The sequence below is a fragment of the Xyrauchen texanus genome, chromosome 32 (genome assembly GCF_025860055.1).
Source record: "Xyrauchen texanus isolate HMW12.3.18 chromosome 32, RBS_HiC_50CHRs, whole genome shotgun sequence".
Taxonomy (NCBI): Eukaryota; Metazoa; Chordata; class Actinopteri; order Cypriniformes; family Catostomidae; genus Xyrauchen; species Xyrauchen texanus.
Window position 1 is genome coordinate 12,272,467 of NC_068307.1, and position 22,628 is coordinate 12,295,094.

The 22,628-nt window shown below is 38.1% G+C and overlaps 1 protein-coding gene across 9 annotated transcripts in view; it reads right to left on the reverse strand.

Annotated features, from left to right (window-relative positions):
* LOC127625912 (membrane-associated guanylate kinase, WW and PDZ domain-containing protein 1-like) overlaps positions 1 to 22,628 on the reverse strand; it is a 200,596-nt gene that overhangs the window by 4,738 nt on the left and 173,230 nt on the right. For 6 of the 9 annotated variants that reach the window (XM_052101364.1, XM_052101365.1, XM_052101360.1 and 3 more), the window contains 9 exons: positions 20,097 to 20,128; positions 17,206 to 17,449; positions 13,376 to 13,467; positions 12,223 to 12,415; positions 10,381 to 10,683; positions 5,082 to 5,285; positions 2,092 to 2,185; positions 1,790 to 1,877; positions 373 to 516 (listed from right to left, as the gene is read on the reverse strand). In XM_052101364.1, the coding sequence (XP_051957324.1) occupies positions 373 to 516; positions 1,790 to 1,877; positions 2,092 to 2,185; positions 5,082 to 5,285; positions 10,381 to 10,683; positions 12,223 to 12,415; positions 13,376 to 13,467; positions 17,206 to 17,449; positions 20,097 to 20,128 (1,394 nt within the window). The remainder of the gene's footprint in view (positions 1 to 372; positions 517 to 1,789; positions 1,878 to 2,091; positions 2,186 to 5,081; positions 5,286 to 10,380; positions 10,684 to 12,222; positions 12,416 to 13,375; positions 13,468 to 17,205; positions 17,450 to 20,096; positions 20,129 to 22,628) is intronic. The other 3 variants (XM_052101361.1, XM_052101362.1, XM_052101367.1) reach the window with 3 other exon arrangements.

The window sequence follows — 22,628 nt, forward strand, 5'->3', positions numbered from 1 at the left end:
TGTGCTATTTTTTAGAAATCTTTGTACAAATTTCAAATTTTTTAACCAAAAATGTTAACTACCTAATTTAAGGTGTTGAAGACAACTTTAAGGCTATGTCCACATTAATCAGGATGCATTTAAAATCACATCTCAGTGTGTACGGAAGGCCAAAACGTAGAGAAAATATGGGTTTTCAAAAGAAAACATATTGGTGTGAACGTGACCTAAGCAATTTTTTTGCAGGATGATTGCCCGGAAAAGTGTAAACGCTATGGGGTATTGCTTTGATTGAGCATCCCGACTAGCCCTGTTTGGGGTGGGTATACGTGTTTGGCCAAGCAAAGGGGGAATGGCGGATCCTGATTCACATTTATGCTTAAATGTACGTACCCTCATCTTTCCGTTTCTCACAGCTGCTCCATCCTCCGCTAGTCTCAGCACATACAGGTCCATGTTGTACTCTCGACCCCCTCTGAGGCTGAAACCAAAGCCTTTATTGTCCCTCTCCAGATCAACTGAGTAGAACTCAGCATCCTAAAACACACATATGGACCAAGGTCAGAGATGAATCTATATTTGCATATTGTTTTTAAACCAGGTTCCCATTTCAGCAGAGGAGACAAAAGCCACCTGCAGGAAAGTCACATATATTCGATAGAAGCAGAATCTGAGGAAGAGCTTGAATAATTGATCTGACTCGGAAAGTATTTTAGTATGGGAAGAGAAAGGCCAGATAGGGCAATTGCAAGGCACCAAGAAACAAACAATAAGATGATACCACCTCAGAGTCAGACTCAGCAGTGCGTGAGAGAACTTCTAGTGTGAAATAAGTTATATATGTGTTGTCTATTGCTTTTTTGTTTTTGAAAGTTCATTAAACTACTACTGTGTCATCTCTCAGAGGGCAAAAACATCAAATGTGGGAGTTAGATGGGAGCTCCTCATCTTTAAGTGAAAATGCAGGATAATGATGATCAATGGTAGCTGGTGTTTTTCCAGTGTGGGGAAGCATAGACCATTTAATGATAGAGAGATTTTGTTTTTCATTTTCTTTGCTTTATTTTAATGTTGCTCTGAAAATCTGCTCCTCAAACTACTTCTCAAAAAGTGAAATTGCCTAAGAAAAGCTCAAACTGTGTTTTTTTTCTTTCCATAATTAAATTAGGCAAAAGATTGAACATTGAATGCTATGTGAAATGTGTTCAAGCAGATAGCAAATAGCTGCATCCGTATCCGATTCTCTGGTTCCCGCTGAGCTCTCTAGGTTTGACAGCGTGGAGCTTTGACATTTCTAACACTATCAGTCCCATACATCACAGTTTTAATTATTGTCCATTTCCAGCAAAGTTTAGCTTGACCAATAATCAAATAGCGAAGCTGGGCTTCCAGGTAGGACAAAAATCTAGCCCAATGTCCAATAAACAATCAGATGCTTTTTCCAATGCAAATAGCGCTCATGAATCACCCATAGACTCCCAATGAAACACTGTGTCTGGACTGGACCCAAAATGACATGTTTGTCCAATGCGCATCAATTTGTACTCCATTGAAATCAAATGGCCCAACATTTTTAATAGGACTCTATGGGGCATGCGTCCACTTCTATGACATATTCATTTAAAAAATTAAAGAGAATTACATTAAGGATTACATCTTGAAGGAATAGCGCGATGGAGATGTTTGATATTTTACTCTTTAATTCACTACAATAACAAAATACTAAATTGAACATGCCATTGCTGAATATCTGGTCAACTTTTAGTCTTGAAGTGCAGTCTTAAAGAAATCTGCACTGCTGAGGATGTACCTGATTTGAAGGTTGTGTCGGAGCTGGAGGGGGCGGAGCATGTGGGGCTTTGAACTCAAAAGACTCCTGTTTTGGTTTGATGTTGTTTCTGGGGAAAAAGGACAGAGGAAAAACATTTAATAAATATTGAACACTGTCATACACTTTATGAAATGCTGGGCTGTGATGATCTTTCTTAAATAAATAATAAGCAACAATGAAAATGATTATGTGAACAAAATAATTACTAAATCCTCTTTAACCCAACTAATAAAATGGTTGTGTTATGTGGGTGTTTCTGAGCACAGGTGTGTGGGCTGTACCTTGGCTCATTTGCAGCTTGCTGTTGAGGTGTGTGTGTGGTAGTTATGGTAGCTATCTTCTCAGCATTAGTCAGCAGTGATGCATTGGAGGACTCTGTGGAGGAACATCAGATATGATAGCTTTACTTTCATGAAGCACTATTACTCATAATGCATCTGCAGTGTGCTTCTGTTGAACACGGTAAAGTGTACCCTGTAGACCAAGTATCAGAGGCCCATTTTCTATACAACAAAACATTAGCACTTGTGTGCTTTGCAAGCACAATCCAGCTGGGCAGTAGGCACAATTACACATTTATCATGCTGTCCAGAACATTGGCTGTAGCTTTAGTCTCATAAATTATAATATAGTCTAGTGACTTAAAACCATCCAAAGCCTTACCTGTCCCCATCTATGAGTAATCACAAAACATAATACACCCTTTCTGTAAGATTTAAAGCAGCTTGGGTTAAAGAAAAAGCTTTTTTTGGATGAACCATTCCTTTAATTGATTTTGGATCATTTGCTTTGATTACATTGATCCAACTTGTAAGTCGGCTGTAACCAATGCAGGCTGCTCTTGCTTGTGCTCAAAGCTGCTTTAATTCCGCCTCAACGTGCAGTCACTGTGGGGAAGAGAGGGGACTTTGATGAGTGCACAGCCCGTGAATCCCAGAGTCCTAAAATATCTTTTCCCCATCACTCTTGTCATCTGTAGGAACAGACTTGCCATTCTCGCTCTCCTCTCTTTCCTGCTCATGGTTTTATCTTGTTTTTTCCCACTCTTTTTTTTCTTGGATACACTCAGAAAGCACAACAACTGCATAAATGATAAATTATGCATAAATTAAGTGCAGAAAGAGGCACCAAAATCTACTGCAATAAATTACCATCTGACTCAGTATTTTTGCCATGTTTTCCAGCCAAAAAAATCTGAACATATTTAAAACAAGAAACATTTACAATAGAAGCCAAATGAAAGACATTAAGTCTTGTTTTCAGAGAAATCCAATAAAATTGTGAGGTTTATGCATAAAATATTTGCCAATGTGGTAAGAAAAATAACCTTAATTTGAAGAGAATACAGTTTATTTAAATAAGAGTTTTTGTTTAAGCATAAACCTCACTAAATTTAGAATTGTCTGAAATATTAAGATATTAAATTTGACTTAACATCTTATGTCATTGTGCCTGGATGTTTAGATATTTTTTACTGAAACAAATACTGGTAAAAAAAAATTTATTTGCCATGTACAGTTTTTAAAAATGATTATTATTATGTTCATCATAAGAATGTAAACATATACAGTATTATTTTTGAATATATCTTTTTTGTAATTTGGGGGGGATTTTTTTTTTTTTGCAAATAAAGAGCTTTTAAATATGGGTGTAAAAAAATTGCAGGTAGCAGCCAAAAAAATTCAGTAGGGTTAACAGACGTACACACCCACATTCTGTTGATTCTGGATATTTCTGTAGTGTGTCAGCTTTCTCCTCCTCTCTGAATAAAGAGCATGAAGAACTCGTGAAAATATCCAGTGCATTTGGCATCATGCTTTATAGTTCAGCAGAGCCTTAACTGGCAACAGCTTTCTCATTACTGTATGCTGCCTTCCCTCCAAGGGAAACACTCAACGTAGAAAACAGACAGATTGAAGCTCTGTTCCAAATCCTAGTGAGCTGCCTTACTGCCTCCTGCTTACATAAACAGTTGCATCCAAACGACCCGTTTGGACCAAATGCAATTTGGGCTTAAAAAAAAAAAAACTAAACAATGAATTTGGTACTCGTTTTTAAAAGTTTACATTTATTTATAAATATACACATTGCCTAAACGCGCTCCTGTATGAGATGCTGAAAACAGCGAATGCAACAGTCCAGTTGGCACAACGGTTAACAAAATCCATCTAGACCAATAAAATTACCCCGAAAATTAAAACGTGTGTTAAGATGTACGCAATGATGTGAACCGCCCCTAACAGTCATGGAACCCCATAAGCGAGTGGCTTGAAATGCTCTACATAAGCAATACGGGAGAATCAACCTTGAGTATGAGCATTAAAAATACCTACTGTAGCACACAGAAATATTGGGTAAAATACTGAAATTTTAATTACGGTATCTAAATTTCAAGTATCTTTTTTTTTTTCCATACAATGAAAGTGAATGGTGACTGAGGCTAACATTCTGTCTAACATGTCCTTTTGTGTTCCTTTGAAGAAAGAAATCCATACAAGTTTGGAACAACATGAAGGGCAATAAACAAAGACAGAAGTTTCATTTCTGGGTGAACCTTTCCTGTTTAATGCAACCTCTGAAGGCAGTTCACTAGGTTTTGGAACAGAGCGTGACATGTGTATGTATGCATTTAAAATGCCTGCATCTTTCTTCCCTGATTTGCCTGGTTGGTGTATCATCTGTCAGTATTACAACAGCAAAATATGAAGCCATACTACCTATAAAGCTATAAGAGCTGTAATGAATAAAGAAGCCTCTGAGCATATTCAGTGCTGATCTCCCTGCAGGTCCCTGTTTATTATTCATCCGCTAATAATGCTGAATGTACTGTCTACATTATTACTGTGAGGCTCTCGAGAGCAGTATGCTGTGAAATCCTGCTATAACACATATTGCACACACCCACATCCACAAATATCTTCTCATCTTAACTTTGCTGATTGAGCGAAGAGAAAGAGAAAATATTTGTTCCAAAACCTTGGATATTACTCATATTACAGATTACAAAATATGTTTATAATCAACATTATTTATAAACTACAGTTATTTAAAATCAAAATTACTAATTGCCTCATCCAGCATGTTGAATTCCTTTGTATTATGCTGCCTCCTAATATGCCTCATTTTTGGCCAAATACCGTTGCCTACCTTTTGGAACAGCCTTAGTGTTGTGAGTGTGCCTATGATGCCTTAAAATGCTGCATTTGTAAAGAGCTTACTCGGTTCTGGAACAGAGCAAAAGAGAAAGAGAGCCAAAGCACTTCGCACTGACCGTCTCCTGGAATGATCCGCAGGGTCACGGTGTTTCCAGCCTCTTTGATCAGGTTGACGATATCCGAGTGGGACTTATTGGTGATTGAGCAGCCATTTACAGCCAGGATCCGGTCTCCAACCTTTAGTTTCCCACAGCGGTCGGCTGGGCTTCCTTCGATGATGCGACCTATTTTATGAGGCATTGCCACACATGCATTTCCAGCTTTTGGCCAACAGCGATTGAGCATGTATGAGTTTTAATTACAAAATATTTATTTATATGTTTTTTGGTGGGAATGGAGAAAAGGAAAAGAGAGAGAGAAAGAAAGAGAGAAGAATGTATAGGAGTTAATACACCAAGCCACCAAGCCAAAGTGCCAACATTTTCATAGAATGCCCATAGACTGTGCCCTGCAAGCCAAATACACCTCAAAGAAACTTGTGAGAAACAAAAGTATGTTACTTAATGGACAGTAAACGTATGGGGCGCAATAGCGAGAAAGACATATTGAACCTGGTGAATTTGTTGATATAAAAGGCATCTGCATACTAATCATTTACTGTAATTACGCTGATTTAAGTTCCACAAACCACATTTCGCATTATAACTTTCGAGAGTTAAAGCACACAGGACTTTTTTATCAGTTTGCCTGGAAACAAAGTTGTGTTTACATGGTCGCATTTACACAATGGCTTTGAGGATAAATTACTCACAGGGTTTGCCAGGCTAGAGTTTCATTTGAGGCACTTAGTATCCAATAAAATGGATATCCACAAGCAGAAATTCATATGCTGCTTTGTTTTCTTAGTTATGTAAGTAAAATAGTTTTTACTTATTTTCTGAATTATACTTGGACTCTCTACATATTTTCTGCTATTGCAGCATCATTATTGTTATAAAATATAACAGATAATCCCACCCCAAAATGGCACATAATAACAAAACAAACAGTGACTGATCACTTTACATGACAGTCTTTCTAACTGAGTGGGTATTTCTAGGCCAGTTTAAACTACAATACGGCCCAGACCTTTGACTATGCTAAAAGGACTAGCACAAGACTAACAAGCTCACAACTCGGGTAAAAATATGATTTCTTGACAAATATTATCAAAGATTCAAAGTACTGCAAAGCAATAGGACTATGTGATGTCATACAGGCGTATGCAAAATTTTAGGCACCCCTGACGATTTCCATGATTTTCATTTATAAATAATTGGGTGTTTGGATCAGCAATTTCATTTTGATCTATCAAATAACTGAAAGACACAGTAATATTTCAGTAGTGAAATGAGGTTTATTGGATGAACAGAAAATGTGCAATATGCATCAAAACGAAATTAGACAGGTGCATAAATTTGGGCACCCCAACAGAAATATCACATCAATATTTAGTTGAGCCTCCTTTAGCAGAAATAACAGCCTCTAGACGCTTCCTATAGCCTGTAATGAGTGTCTGGATTCTGGATGAAGGTATTTTGGACCATTCCTCCTTGCATAACATCTCCAGTTCAGTTAGGTTTGATGGTTGCCGAGCATGGACAGCCCGCTTCAAATCACCCCACAGATTTTCAATGATATTCAGGTCTGGGGAATGGGATGGCCATTCCAGAACATTGTACTTGTTCCTCTGCATAAATGCCAGAGTAGATTTTGAGCAGTGTTTTGGGTCGTTGTCTTGTTGAAATATCCAGCCCCGGCTTAACTTCAACTTTGTGACTGATTCCTCTATATTATTCTCAAGTATCTGCTTATATTGAGTGGAATCCATGCGACCCTCAACTTTAACAAGATTAAAAGTACCGGCACACAGCTTCACAGCATGATGGAACCTCCACCAAATTTTACTGTGGGTAGCAAGTGTTTGTCTTGGAATGCTGTGTTCTTTTGCCGCCATGCATAACACCCCTTGTTATGACCAAATAACTCCATCTTTGTTTCATCAGTCCACAGCACCTTCTTCCAAAATGAAGCTGGCTTGTCCAAATGTGCGTTTGCATACCTCAAGCGACTCTGTTTGTGGCTTGTGTGCAGAAAAGGCTTCTTCTGCATCACTCTCCCGTACAGCTTCTCCTTGTGCAAAGTGCGCTGAATTGTTGAAAGATGCACAGTGACACCATCTGCAGCAAGATGATGTTGTAGGTCTTTGGAGGTGGTCAGTGGGCTGTTTTTGACCATTCTCACCATCCTTCGCCTTTGCATCACAATAAAGTGATTTGATTTGATTTTGATTTGATTTGCCTCTCCGATATTTTACTTGGCCTGCCGCTTCTGGCCTTAACAAGAACTGTGCCTGTGGTCAACAAAATGATGCAAATTTATGCACCTGTTTAATTTCGTTTTGATGCATATTGCACATTTTCTGTTAATCCAAAGAACCTCATTTCACTACCAAAATATTACTGTGTCCTTCAGTTATTTGATAAATCAAAATGAAATTGCGGAGCCAAACACCCAATTATTTATAAATGAAAATCATGGAAATTGTCAGGGGTGCCTAAACTTTTGCATACGCCTGCATATGACAGCAAGAGGGCAAAGGCATTCCAGAGCTTTTTCATCCACTATTGAGGTCACGTTGATGTGATCGCATTGATGCAATCAGGTTTCTGTGTCTTTACATAAACAAATGCCCTTTGCCATCAGATAAGACTGAAAAGACAATTTCCAGGCACCTTTTGGGAGACAAAAGGGGACTGCAGACAAGTTGACCTCCCTCTTCACTTGATTCCCTTCCTGACTCTCCAGAGGTAAAAGCAGAGGTGAGAACAATCATAAATTCCCTAGGACTTACAGCAGATAGAAGTGAACCCAACTTGAAACTTGCCACAGGCAAAAGAGAAACAAAAGGACAAATCTTCACTTCCATGCATACTTTTACTCCTCAAATGGACACCATAACATCCACTCCATATTCGTTCAGATAATGGTATATACTTAACTATTTGTGACACGATAGTTCACACAAATTGACCTATTAACATATAAATGAGCGCATAGGTGATAGTTCAACCTTTCAGCTTCATATTTGGAAACATTGTCAGGATTATTTTGAAAGTGGTTTGTAAAGTGAAAAAAGCATTAGAAAAACCTAAAAGACACTTTAAGGTGTGGAACTATGCAAATGAGTTCCACACTGAGAAGGAAGGGTAGGCCACACTGTGTGTGCCACCTTTGATTTCAACAGCCAATCAGAACACTGGAACAGGAAGGGGCCAAACTGGAATCTCCTCTCTATTAAAAAAGGGATAAAAGTATCCTTTCAAGGGACACACCCTGTTCTAAGTCTCCAGCCAGCGAGGTAGGAGAACGTAACAGATTGGCCAAGTTCCGAGTCTCCCGTCCAGAGAGACACTAACTGAATTTGATACACCAGGTTCTGAGTCCCCAGTCCTGCAAGAAAGGGGGCACTAACAGAATAGCACTCCATGTTCTAAGTCTCCCTCCAAGAGATAGAGTGAAACAGATTGCCCAAGTTCTGAGTCTTCAGCCTGAGTGGTGGGAGACACCAACAGATCGTTTCACTTTGAGTCTTAGCTCCAGAGACAAGTTTCCTGCATCTGTGTGTTCCAGATAAAGGAACTTCTGCGCAGACATCAGGGTTTCGTCTGTGTTTTCCAGATTGTAAGGACCCTCTAGGTGCTTAAAGAGATCAGCATTCATCAGAGTTTAGAGTTCAAGGCTGTTTGAAATGGAATCCATCTCCTTTCCCACTGTAACGTGGACCAGTACAGTCATACGTAGATGTTGCCATCACCGAACTCATCACTCAATGAAGCGGAACGTAAATATCACTATCCAAACTTCTTTCCAGAGACCTTGGCATTACTGTTTGTCACAAGTTTATGATTATCTAATGTTCTTACAGATTGCATAACCTGTTGATTCAATATATAGCAAATCATCTTTGAGTTATTTGTTTAACTGGAATTAAGGTATTCACCTTATGAGTTAACAGAGAAACAGCAGTTTATCTATACATAAGATAAAGGCAAACTGCTATAGCAACATCCATTATATGCACTTTATTTCCTTTACCATTCCTAATATTCTTTAACATATCAGTACCATTTTGTTACCAATAGTTGTTGTTCTGCCTATCACCACAAACTTTTGTGCCTTGTGTGAGGTCTACGACATAATTGGGATTATCGCAACAGATTATCGCAATGTTTTTTTGTTTTTTTTTTACATTTGTGTTTTGAAAAAGGGTCCTATGGAGCATGTAGTTATGGTGATCAGTTATGGTTTTGAGAAATTAAAATGCTGTAATGACACTCAGACATGTTAGTATGACTACAAAATATTTATTCAACCTGTCATTCTTGTTATTGTCGCATTGGTATAAAGTTTATTTGCTCTTTGATTGTAATATTAAATAATATCTCCAAGGTCCTTGTTCTCCCTCAGTGCAATGACTGTCACAGGAGTTCATGCGTTTCATCATTGTAGTAAACAAGTGCCAAGCACTGCTCCCTAGATTTTATTCTTTTCAAATATGGATCTGTCATTCCTCTCTCCTGTCACAATGCTCTGAAAAACTCCCACATGGAGTAATCACTGAGCCTGCTGGAGACAGTATACACTTACGTGAAGACTGCCAATGGCGCTGTTGTAAGTTTAAAGAGTGGGAGCATTCTGAATGGAGAATGAAAATAAAAGGTGATCTGAGTCTGTAAACATGGGATGTCATTCTTGATTTCCCTTTTCACTAACTTGATATCTTCATCAATTACAATTGTTCAAAAAACAACTGAACATTTTTGTTGTCACAAGAGGTTTTGGTAAATGCCATTTTATTTTTGTCTGAGATTGAATGTTAAGATTTGGACAAACTAAATTTTGTTTTCCTAATTCAACAGCCATCATGTGTAATGGAAACTAGTTTGGCTTTGTAAGTAGAGCAGAAATGAAGCCCCTCACAGAGAGGAGGGATATAGGGGCCTATGTGTGTAGTTCAACGACCCCTGCTTCAGGCAGACATCGTGGACACACTGCTTTTAACTACAAGAAAATTGCAGGACATGCAGACTGGCATAAGGAGAATATGCAAAAGCCACACCCACCAAAAATAAAAAGGCACATTTGGAAACAAAAGGCAATGCCACAATCATCTCCCCATTTTTTATAATAAAATAAATAAGACAATACATAATTTCTGTGTGTGAATGCTTGTATGTCAGAAGAGCACCCCTTGGTCCCAAAAAGTATTTTGACACTTAAGTAAATAAGAACTAAAAATGTAGAACAGTGTAAAAACTTTAATCAGCATGCCCTACATTAAATTAATTCAGTCAACTATCTGTCTAATCTTACCAAAAGTGGTGCCCGCTTCAGGCCTTGACACTGACGACACAATGACGAATCCAAATCCCTCATTCTCTCCACGCTGAATCTCTACATCATAGGGCTGGATGGTGTTGGGTACCACTGTGTTGTTGCTGCCACCTCCACCTCCACTGCCAATGCCACTGGTGGAGCCCGATCCAGAGCTGACCGTATTGAGGGAGTTCTGGCTTCCCTGCGGTGTGCGCTTCTCTTCGGTTAGAGACGGGGCTTGTGTGCTGCTGTGGTGAGAGGAGGCAGGGGAAGGAGGCATCTCACCATCTACCTTCGCCACTAAGGATTTAGAGGGATGAAGAAGAAGGGTTAGGAAGGTCAATGATAGATATTTGTGTTCTGCAAGTCAAGGAGAAAGCACTAAAGGTGATCCTCGTCAACAAGCTAGACTGGCAAAGGCGTGGACTCACTCAATAACGTTTATGATCTATGCACCAAACATGTTTCTGAACTGCTAAAGCAGGGTTCATCTCAGCCTTTTAAAACAAGGAGTCAAGGTTTGGCTGGTTGGAATGGACCAGTTAGCCCCTGCTAGATACCATAACTACAGCAATTTACTGCAAAAAAAAAAAAAAACATCTTACTCCATTGATGGCCATTCAAAAGTGGCCTGGTATTCTGTCAAAATTGATTTCTTTGCAAGCAACACGTAAATCACACATTTTTCATTATATTTGACACATTTTTGAATGTTTCTTAACAGAATTAAATCATCTTATAGTTTTCCCAAGTGAAGGGCTTGGGATAGCATGTGTTCTTGGTGCCGTTGTGTTCTTGGTGCTGTTGGCAAATTAGCATTGTTAGCATGTCAGGATGTAATTTTCTTGTTTCTTCAGAGTGATTGCATATATGGCTCAAAAACCCATGTGCCCAGAAATGAGTGGCCATGGCTGCACACTTCCGCGGGGTCCTGCACCAGTTGAGCAACTACCATTGAGATTAATTTTAAACCTACTTGCTATAAACAGATAAGAGTTTGGCTTGGATGATCTTTCTCTTTAAATGTTAAATGTAAAGAATTATGTAAAAGCAGCTGTCTCGGAGAAGTAAAAAGCGAGCATTCTTTCTGGATGCCAGAACCATCTTGCCCTGGTCTCTTACAATGGTTCAGTTGGGACTTGGAGATGATCCTGGATCAGTATAAAAGGGTAATAATCAGAGAGCCGACATATGGGACCCAAAGCCCAGATTAATTAGGCAGAGTCAGCAGGCATACCCTCATTATCATGAGCCATGAACTCTCATTTAAATAAAGTCTGTCTGATAGGAATAAATAATCAGACCGCACAATCCTGCATAATTCAGAATGGCACAAGGCACACTGGCCATTACGTAAGGGATGTGGAGCACATCTCAAAATGCAGCTCTAATGTGCTAGATTTTTACAAAGTCGTAGCTATGTGGCCGTTTTGAGCGATTGTTAACAGGTTGCTTACCAGCCAACGTCAAAAGAGCCCAAGTGGCAAGTGAGGTGTGTCAAGTGGTGCAAAAATTGGTGCACTTAGTTATTTTATTTCCTCATTTAACTTCTAAAGAAATGTATTGTAATTTTTAAATATATGTATAAAATCATGAGCACTCACATCAGTAATATCATTAACCTTATAAAAGCTGTTTTAATATACATGAAGAGGGTCCCCTCATAGGGGCTGCCATGGTAGGATCACATGACAAGCTAATACTACTCGCTTATTCTCATTAACCACAATATTATTGGACACTTTCACTCATGGATTAAATTAATAATGGCTGGCCCTGATTTTACATTTCTACAAATTGGTCTCCTACTATGGTCTTTTGTGGTCATGAAAGACATACATCCATAGCCAGTCTTGCGCCTCACAGTCAGGTTGACGTGACCCTGTTTTGCGGCTTGTTGCATGAGCTGAACGACTAGTTGATGGGATTTCCCCACAACAGCCGTTCCATCCACACAGATGAGTTCATCTCCTGATCGCAGGCGTCCATCTTCATCGGCAGCTCCGTATTTCACAATATGGCCAATATAAATCTGAGCAGAGTGGAAGAAGACATAGAGGGTGAGTTAGCGTATGTGTTTGAAACATCTCAGAACTCCAAAAATTGTGACTAAACTGAGCTTAGCTCTAGAGGTTCAAACACTTTGGGTCTTGTGGTTCTGAGATGTTTTCCATCCAGTAAAACCTCTATGGAATGTATTCCATCCCTTAACCGGTCAAGTTAAGTGAGCAACTCTGTAAATCATTCTTCACAGACTACAGTTCGAGACACTGGCTCATCAGTTCAAAGATATAACTTGGCCTCATTAAATGGAAGAACTGGAGGTCTGAGAGATACTTTCTGACTGATTGAGTCTGTGCTGCACACATCAAAGCTTATGTCAACACACACACACACACACACACACACACACACACACACACACACACACACACACACACACACACACACACACACACACACACACACAGGCATAAGCTGTGTGTTTTGCCAAAAACTAGTATGTTTGTAATGTGCTCAGCACATTTTACATAGAAATGGGTATCAAGAGCAGGCATTGAAGACTAAAGCTAAGAACTTTGAAGATTTCCAAAATGAAATGGTCTAAGCTTAGCAAAAGCTCTTTATATGTCAGGCACCTTTACTACTGTCAGACAGTATGAGTGTTTTTGGACACAAGCTTCAATTTTTTGAATTCTCTCTAGAATTATAACTAATTAATAAAAATGTGTTGCATTCTCAACATAAAAGTTTGGTGATTCATGAGCATAATACTGTAGGCATCCTCTTAAGGTGAGTTCCATTACATGGACTAATTTATACAATACAGAATTAAAAAGTAGTGAATGCTTTCATTTACAACTGACTGATAATAATAATAAATAGATAAATAAATAAAATAATAATAAAATAGCTATAAACTAACAAACTATTGAGCACAATACTGTAGAACAGCAAAAATGAGGCCTCATGAAAATGGCATTGTTCTCACCGGCTCGCCAGGTTCATTGCCTCCCAGGATCCTGAATCCAAAGCCGGTATCTTTTCTCCACAGGAAAATATCCTGCTCTTGGTAATCAGGTACTGAAAGGGAAGGAAAATAGCCAGAGACTATGATCAATTCACCTGCAGAATGACGCATGTGCTGCGATTTATAATACTACCATTCTCCCTCTCACAAGAATGACTTCTTGTTCAAGGTTGCAGAAAAGCTAACAATGGCGCTTTGATGGTTGCATCTGTAGTTCTCACACATGTGGATTTCTTTTCTAATCACACCTCAAGGAATCATAACCGATTTAATGGATAAAATGAAGATGGAATATAACGACTACCCTGCTTAAATTAATTTATATGGTACAATCTAAGTAACAAGTATTCCACCTGAGAAAGTGGTAAGCACGACTCATATGCTAATCCTAGACTAAAAATCAAGTAAACAGAAGAGTGAATCTAGAGGTCTTTTGAAGCAGCTGTGCCCTTGAGCTTGCACAACGTTTGAGCGCTGTCTTCACTTCTATGTCAAATCAGCCAATACGAGCACCAGCATAGCCTCCCCCTCTTTTAGACTTCAAGCCCAGTAGATATCAGCAATCTGTCAGGTTTTGCATTATTGACCCCGTAGCTCTCCAGCGCATCACATGATGTTCTGTCGAGGGACATTTATGCCTGTTAAGTAAGACAGAGCTGGGAACCATGGCTCTCTGCTGGAAATTGATACAGGAGTTTACTGGATATTTTTAAAGAGATTTAAGTCTGGTTACAACAAATGCTCTGAATTCATGACTCTACCACTGTTTGTAAGACATGGGATGCTGGTGTTATTTTCTTAACCAGCTCAGTCACACACAAAATTATTTTCTATGTATTTTTAGTGTTGTTTTCCAGAAAAATAAACTTAATTTTAAGGGAAAACAAGTTTATTTTTCAAATAGTTTATTTTATGGCAATAACTCAAATTGAAACTATGGCAAAAAGCTCAATGCATAATTTTGTTTCATTTCTCTGAAATCCAGATTCATAGACTTATAGGATATAGGAATATTCAAGGTTCAATAAAAGTCAAGCTAAATTGACAGCATTTGTTGATTACCTAAAAAAATCCTCCTTTTTTTAAAAAAAATAACTGAGGTTACAGTGAGGCAGTGAATGTGGGTTTTAAGGCAGACTTGTGAAGCCTATAATAGTTTTTATGGATTTTCGTTAATTGTTCTGTTAAATCTTGAATTATTTGATCTGTAAAGTTGTTTAAATTGTTGCTTTCTGGATTACATGGATAAAACTTTACCCAGAAAATGTTAGTAAGCGATTTTATCACACTGAAATCATGTTAACAGGCATATTGTTTATGTCTTGTGGCTATACTTTTGAAACAGTGACTATTTTAACATTTGCAGATTTGCCCTTTTCACTTCTATTGTAAGTGCCTCACTGTAACCCACTGTTTTTTGTTTTGTTTTTGTTCTTTTAAGAAAAGGAGGATCAAGTCAAAATAAACTTTTGTGGTAATCAACATTGTGCCACCAATGCTGTCGATTGAGCTTAAATTGCATTAAACCTGGAATATTTATTTAATATCATATGCTATGTTACAATTTACTTCTCAAGTAAATGTAGTTTGCATTTTTTTTTTTTCGGAAAACAAGACAAAAATACAAAGAAAATGGAAAAGAAACAAAACCTCCTGGGTTGACCAACTTTACCAGCTAGACCAACAGAAGAACAGCAATAACCAGCATAAACCAGCTTGAACCATGGTAATCCATGATTGTCTAAGCTTGTCTATTGGAACACAACAGGAAGTGTGGAGCAGCTGGCAGACTAACACACGCCTGTCTCCAGTCTTACCAGCCAGGACAGGATGTCCAGCAATTTGCTGTAACGGAGACGGGAAGTAGCTTGACTCCAGAGCCATAAAAATTGAAGATCGAGTATGGGCAGTTTTCCACACATCATTCTATTTCCATTAAACAGCAAGAACGATTGTAGCAGTCTGTAAAGTTTGCATTATGGCATGGACTTATTTGTGTTAAAGCCACTCAAGGCTACTGCCCAGAACTCAGACAGGACTCAGTTTATGCCAATAAATCAAACACTATTGGTTTACCTCTTAATCCACTCAAGGTCTGTAACTGCAATCATTTGTACAAACACAAATATTAGGTGATCCCATATGGAAACCTTACGCTATTACTTGAATAAAAGCTGAATAACATGCCCGGAACTGAGCACAGCTGAAATGGTTCAAGACAACTTTATATGCAAATCCTGCTACTCTTGTCTTGGAGGATCCAAATGAGAGCGGAGACAATGAAGACACTGCAAGTGAGTAAAATTTTCAGACCTAAACGCTGGATTGCTTAACAACCGCTGAAAAATATCCCTGCTAATTAGCCCCTATGCTCTGAAACACATGAAAGTAGTATTGGATTCACTGTCTTCCACCACTACCAAATATATGCACATTTGTAAAAAGGCGCATTTTAGGGTGCGCTGGAGTGTGTGAACACACCGATGGCAAGGAAGAGTGTAATTGCTCAGAAGTGCCTCATAGTTCATGTTGGCTTTTCACTCTAAGTGAGTGAGTAGAGGAAGGTGAAGTAAGGGAATGAAAAGGGTGGGAAAGGCTAATGAATAGCTTTGGAATTATGAATGTCAAACTCAACTCGCTGATCACAACAGAAAACAACAGATTCAAATCTAATTGACAACTAGCTTCCAGTCAGCTCTTAGAATATAGAAAGACTAGGGCCAAGCTTAAAGGGATAGTTCACCCAAAAAAAAAAAAGAAAAGAAATCTCACCCTCATGTCATCATTGATGTGTAAGACTTCTTCTGCAGAACACAAAGATTTTTAGAAGAATATTTTAGCTCTGTAGGTCCATACAATGCAAGTGAATGGTGACCTTAATCGATATGACTCCAGTTTTTTAATATACATCTTCTGAAGCAATCAATTTGGGTGAGAAACAGATCAATATTAAATCATTTTTACAAAGAAAATCTGAATTATTTTATAGTAAAAAAAGTATTGAAATATGGATCTGTGTCTCACCCACACCTATCAGAGCGCTTCTGAAGACATATATTACACAAACTGGAGTCTTATGGAGTACTTTTATGCTGCCTTTGTGATTTTTGGAGCTTCAAAGGTCTAGCTACAATTCACTTTAAAGGGACCTACAGAGCTGAGATGTTCTTCTAAAATCTTTTTTTTTTTATGTTCAGCAGGAGGAGGAAAGTCATTCACATATGGGATGGCATAAAAGTGAGTAAATTATGAGATAATTTTCATTTTTGGGTGAACTATACCTTTAAAGTGATATTTGATGTAAAATGTCTACTTCTCATTTGAAATACACAAACTATCTAATACAATACCTAGAACTCAGAAACAGGGAATATTTCAAGACTGGTTGATATGTTCATGGTTGATATGATAATGACAAATGACTTTGACTTGTAAATCCAGTGTTACAATTATTTTGAACAATATTGACAAAAGATGACAACTGACTAGATTCTACATAGACCAATCAAAGCATGCAAATCATTGGTTTACCCCCAAAGGTTAGTTTTATTATAAGTTAGTTTTTTGTTAATATTAAATAGGAGAGCCAAGACATCATATCCATGTACTAAATGTTAAACATAGAATAAAGCCTGTTCCCAAAGTTTGCTTGTCATATTCTTTTTTTATTTTGGCTGCTGTTGTCAACCAACTAGCCAACCATATGATACCCTAATACCAACCACACACAAAGATTAGACCCACGTGATCCATTCCCAGTGCACCCTCCACCGGAATCCCATATTACTTACGCCTACTTTCATACATGCTCCTGGACTGGGCCCAGATTTTGAAGGGATCTGGTTTCTTCTGGAGAGTTCCTTCTACTGGAGGGTCCTGGGGCAGGCTCGGTAGGGGCTGGGAGGGGGGAGGTGGGGCGGCCGACTCATTGAGCAGGGCCTGTGATGCGTGGAGGGGGGAGTCAGTATGGACACTGCGTTGACTGGAAACACTGTGTTGGGAGCTGCCCTGACTGTCCTTACGCTCCAACTGTTGCTGTGGACAAAAAGAGAAGAAATTTATAGATAGAACTTACATTTTTGTGTGAACTGTCAGCTTGAATAAATATCATCCATATTTTTCACTGATCTGGACCTTCAAACAACAGTAATACGAAGGAACTGAATAAATATGAAGCAAGCAAGAAAGAAATGTGAAAGAATGTGCATTACAAAAAAGGAATACGTTTTATTTATTTTGTTTTATTTTATTACTTTTTTAGAGTCGAAGGAGATAAATGGCGCACAGCCCTTTGTTCTCCTTTCTATCAGCATTCAATCAAACCAAGCAATATGCCAACACATTCAACTTTTATTTAAATATTCTTTAACAATCATTCAAGTTCGCCTCTTACCAAATACCATCAAAGCGTCTTAAAAGTGATGCTTTCTCTATCATATTACATAAACAATTGAATATTTTGGCTTCAAGTGTCCATTTTTTGCCTTTTTGTTTTTTTCACCACTGTTTCAGAGAACTTATTAAATGTTTATTATTCCAGTTAAAATTGCCCCATTCACAAATGCAATCAGGTACATTACAGAAAAATCGTTGGGTTGCCTTTACTGGTAAATGTGCCAAATGTGCTATTCACACATACCACCAATAAGGAAATGTATAGATACTGATACAACTTTACATTAAGGAAAATTGCCAGAGAAAATTTACCAGTATTTTCAAAAGGGTCTTGCTCACATATGACCTCTAAACTGGAAATTGTAGGAGATTTTCTGGAAAGGGCTGTATGTGTGAATGCGACTATTGATAGCTATACAACAGTTAGTTCTGGTCCCCTAATTTGATTGATCATACAGCATTTTAAGAAAGCTTCATGGTTTGCATCTGTCCGCTTTTCTGTGTTTGTGGCTTTTTAAAAAGTGGTGGGGATTTTAACTCATTGTTCATTTTGATTTCATTTTCTGATTCATTTAGTGATCATTTCTGCATATTACATATTTTTGCCAGTAGGTGGCAACAAATGAGTGTATTTTATATTATGAGTGAGTCATTGACTCAATTGACTCGAAACAATGAAAGTAAACAAGAACAATTTGTTCACTTCAAAGAAAAGTTCAAAAACATTGATTTGTTTACAAAGAAATCACTACTAGTTCGAAACGGGAGTATGTGAGTTGTGTTTGTTGAATTGTTGTATAAAAGCAATATCACACTTGCAAGCTCTTGCTGGTGTGTATTGCTTTTATTAATTATTATATAATCCCTTTTAATTATTTAAGTTTATGTAAATATTTATTCTAAATATAGACATCTATTCTCTCTCTGTGTATAAACAAATCATAATTTAATTGTAGAAAATGCCTTGGGAAATAAAATAATGAAATTATTTAATTGTTTTTAATATTAATAAAAAAAAAAGAAAATCCTTTACCACAAAGCTTTTCACTCCAGCACAACCTATGATTCTGTGCATTACAGAGGTAATCTAGAAAGAAAAAACCTAAATCCAGCAATAAAACCAAACCACAATTCAATAAACAGAAATATCCATTCAAATAAATCAGAGGCCAACTGAGAATTGAACTATGTCTGTCTGGCATTGAGGAGTCATACAAGCATGGACACCATTTCAACAAAGTAGAAAAACCCAAGGCTGCCATTTTAACAGGAAAACACTGATTATTATTTTCGTTGTCCACAGACATTCTGAGCTATCTCAAACCTTCAATCTATCATCTACAGGCTAGTGCAAGAAAAAAAGCAAAGCAAGATTGAAAATAAAATCACCTGACTGCTATTTTACCCCTGAAGCTCCCTGGATGGTAACCTGCTGCCTTCGTTGTTATGGTAAGTGATTAGAGGGCTATTAAAGGATGCCCATGTGAACAATCAAATCAATCCTCCTCCCAGGGGAGAACACCCTTCCCTGACCTCATACCACATGGTTTTACAATCCACCACAAGAAAATTAAAGCTCAAGAGCATTTGTGTATTGAAGTGCATATCGGATTCTCTCCGCCATAGCACCGGCATCATTATAACCCCCCCTTTAAAATCCCAAGAGCATCTCTTTAAAGGAATATATTTTGGGTTCAATTCAAGTTAAGCTAAATCGACAGCATTTGTGGCATAATGTTGATCCCACAAAAAATTATTTTGACTTGTCCCTTTTTAAAAAAAAAAAAAAAAAACGTGGTTACAGTGAGGCACTTACAATGGAAATGTATGGAGCCATTCTGAAAATGTTAAAATACGTATCATTTGAAAATTATAGCCACAAGATGTAAATAATATGTGTGTTGACATGATTTTAGAGTGATAAAAATCGCTTATTAACCATTTCTATGTAAAGTTATATACAATTTTACAACTTCGTTGCCATGACGACGTAATGCCATCACTTTAATTGTTTCAATTTAACCTCAATTTCTTTTTCTTTTTTTAAAGTAAAGGAGGGAACGACTCAAAATAATTTTTTTTAGTAATCAACATAATGCCACAAATGATGTTGATTGAGCTTAACTTGTATTGAACCTGGAATATTCCTTTCATCAAACCTATGACATGGACAATGAGCCACATAATTGGGAAATCACATAAAGAAGGGTACAAAAATTATTAAAAAAAAGGGAAAGAAAGATTGGATAAAGTGGAGATGGAGCAAAAATAAAACATATGCACTCACCAGTTTGGGGCTCCTCTTCGCAGGTGCCACCCCTAAGGAGAGCGAAAGAGAGAAATATTAATTGTGCACGGACAAAGATTTCACCTTCCCCACAGGCACAAATCTCAAAGCAATCCCAGGACAGATGAATAACTCCAATCAGGGCGCGTGGTGCAGAGGCAGCCCCCTCTCCCTTTCTCTTTCCATCTCTCCACTCGTTCCCTTATTCCGGCACTGAATAAACCAATAAAAAGGGCACCATGGACCATCCACATCAGAGTAACCGACCCCATAACCCTGATCCGATGCTAAGCGGACCCCATAGACTTAAATCTACTCAACACTGTGCACAAGAGAGGAAGAAACAGAAAAAGATGAGAGCTACAGATAGATAGAGAGAACGAACGAGACACAAAAAGAGAAAAAGAGAGGGGCTTATGCCCAGACAGGTGCTAAGCTATTACCCATGGAGAAGGAGTCCAAGATACTGAACATTAAATTATAGGCAACGGTCAGTTCCCCTCTTACTGAAACCATCTTCCAGCGTCCCTGCCCCTCGCGATGTTGTTGCCGAAGGATCCTGCATCTAGAGCTCGTCCTTGGTTCTCTTGTCTTTTGAGCTTATTTCCTCTCTCTCCCTCTCTCTTTTTTGTACGCTCCCCCTCCTTGCCTCAATGTGCATCACCCTCGCTCTCCCGACTTCATGCGTTCACTCCTTCACTCTGTTTCTCTCTCCCCATCACAAGAGTTCTTGTGCTCGCTTTACCATCATATTCCCTCCTCCGAACAGCGTAATACTGTGTGTAGATATCCCCCCCTAATTCCTCCATCAGAAATGCTGGATCTGACAGGCCATGAATAAATTGCATTCCAACATGAATTGATATATGTACTTCATGTAGCTGATCTATTACAAGAATAAAATAAAAACAGAAAAATTTGAAAAATTAAGACACAGAAATTCATAATATATTAAAGGGATTGTTCATAAAACTACATACACACACACATACATATACATATAAGCATTATCACACGAGCAAGAGTGTGATACGGCCCTACATCAGCACTGCTGTGATTAGGCCGCAGGCACGAGTGCCGTAGGTAAATCACAGCAGTGTTGATTTAGGGCCATTTCGCACTCTTGATCGTGTGATAATAAAAAATACATGTAATAGACAATGATACAGTAACTCTTAACAGATCAGCACTGCTCTTATACTTTAGTTTAGAATGGCAATAGTTCCATGCACAAATGCGTTTTTATGACTGTACTCGGTAAAACAATTTTTTTTATTTACTTGTTAATTAAACTGTTGTATATAAGCAATATCACACTAGCAAGGACTGTCAATTCAAATTGTTAATGTACAATTAATTATAAAAAAAAACAACAATATTAAAATAACAATTACTCAAAATGTATATATAATGTAATTAATAATTTCCCCAGACCATAATTCAGAATATTCCTACCATTGAGCAATTCAAGCTAGAAGTACCACCTGTTTTCAGCAGGTGGCAGTAAGCGAAACTCCAGCTTTATAGGCAACGTGCAGCTGTACAGACAACAAACCAAGCTCAGGCTTACGCCCGTTTCACACATACTCCGTTTGCAGTGCGTATACAGTACAGGAGCAGCAAGCGCTATAGTGCTTTCACATATGCTGCGTTTGCAGTGTGCTACTGATATGCAGTTTCTGTGTGCCACAAAATCAAAAATGTGTAAGTAATTTTGATTTTAAATCCAAATGTTAACTTTGACATTGTTTAAGACATTGAAACAGTATGAAAATTAATTGTAATCATTGTGATTCTTTGTTTTACATGTAGTTCGAGTTGTTGGCAGAAGAAAAGCTATCGTGCTATATCTGTTGCTAAGAAGGAGAAGAATGAGACGTATTTGGGTCCACTCTGTCTTTTTTAGGGTAAAAAAATCATATATGATGGCATTTTGCAACTTTTGGGACTATAATCATACTTTTTTGTTTTTCTTGACCCTGTAATTTAGTAACTGTAGAACACATTAACTTAAATTATGCGTATATGATGAAATTATTACAGTTTCTTGTCAATCTATGTCTATTTTAATGTGAACAATATGCTGCCACTTTAATTCAGTGCGGTGCAGCACAGCAAAAATAGACTCTGTGCGTAAACGATCGCTGCACTGCTGTATACGCACCGCAACTGGAACGGATCGACGGACTGCATCCGCGTGCAGTGTAAAAGCTCTAACCTGCTAACATGGGTACGGAAAAAAATATGCACTGCATACGCACCGCAAACGGAGTATGTGTGAAAAGGGCGTTACTCGGCACTAGCGACAGCAAAATATGAGAATGCATTCTTGTGTTCAAAAAAAGCTGGACAAAGCCCAATTCCAAATGCAGTGATCTGGAAATGTGTTTTTTTTTTTTTTTTTTTTAAGTTTCCAACTAAGTTTAACTTGAAACAGTGAGCTAAAAACGCTCTGTTTATGACGATATGCAACCAAAGTGAGATGCTCCAAAAGTGCCCATCTGATGCAACTGTACATTGACACATACTTAG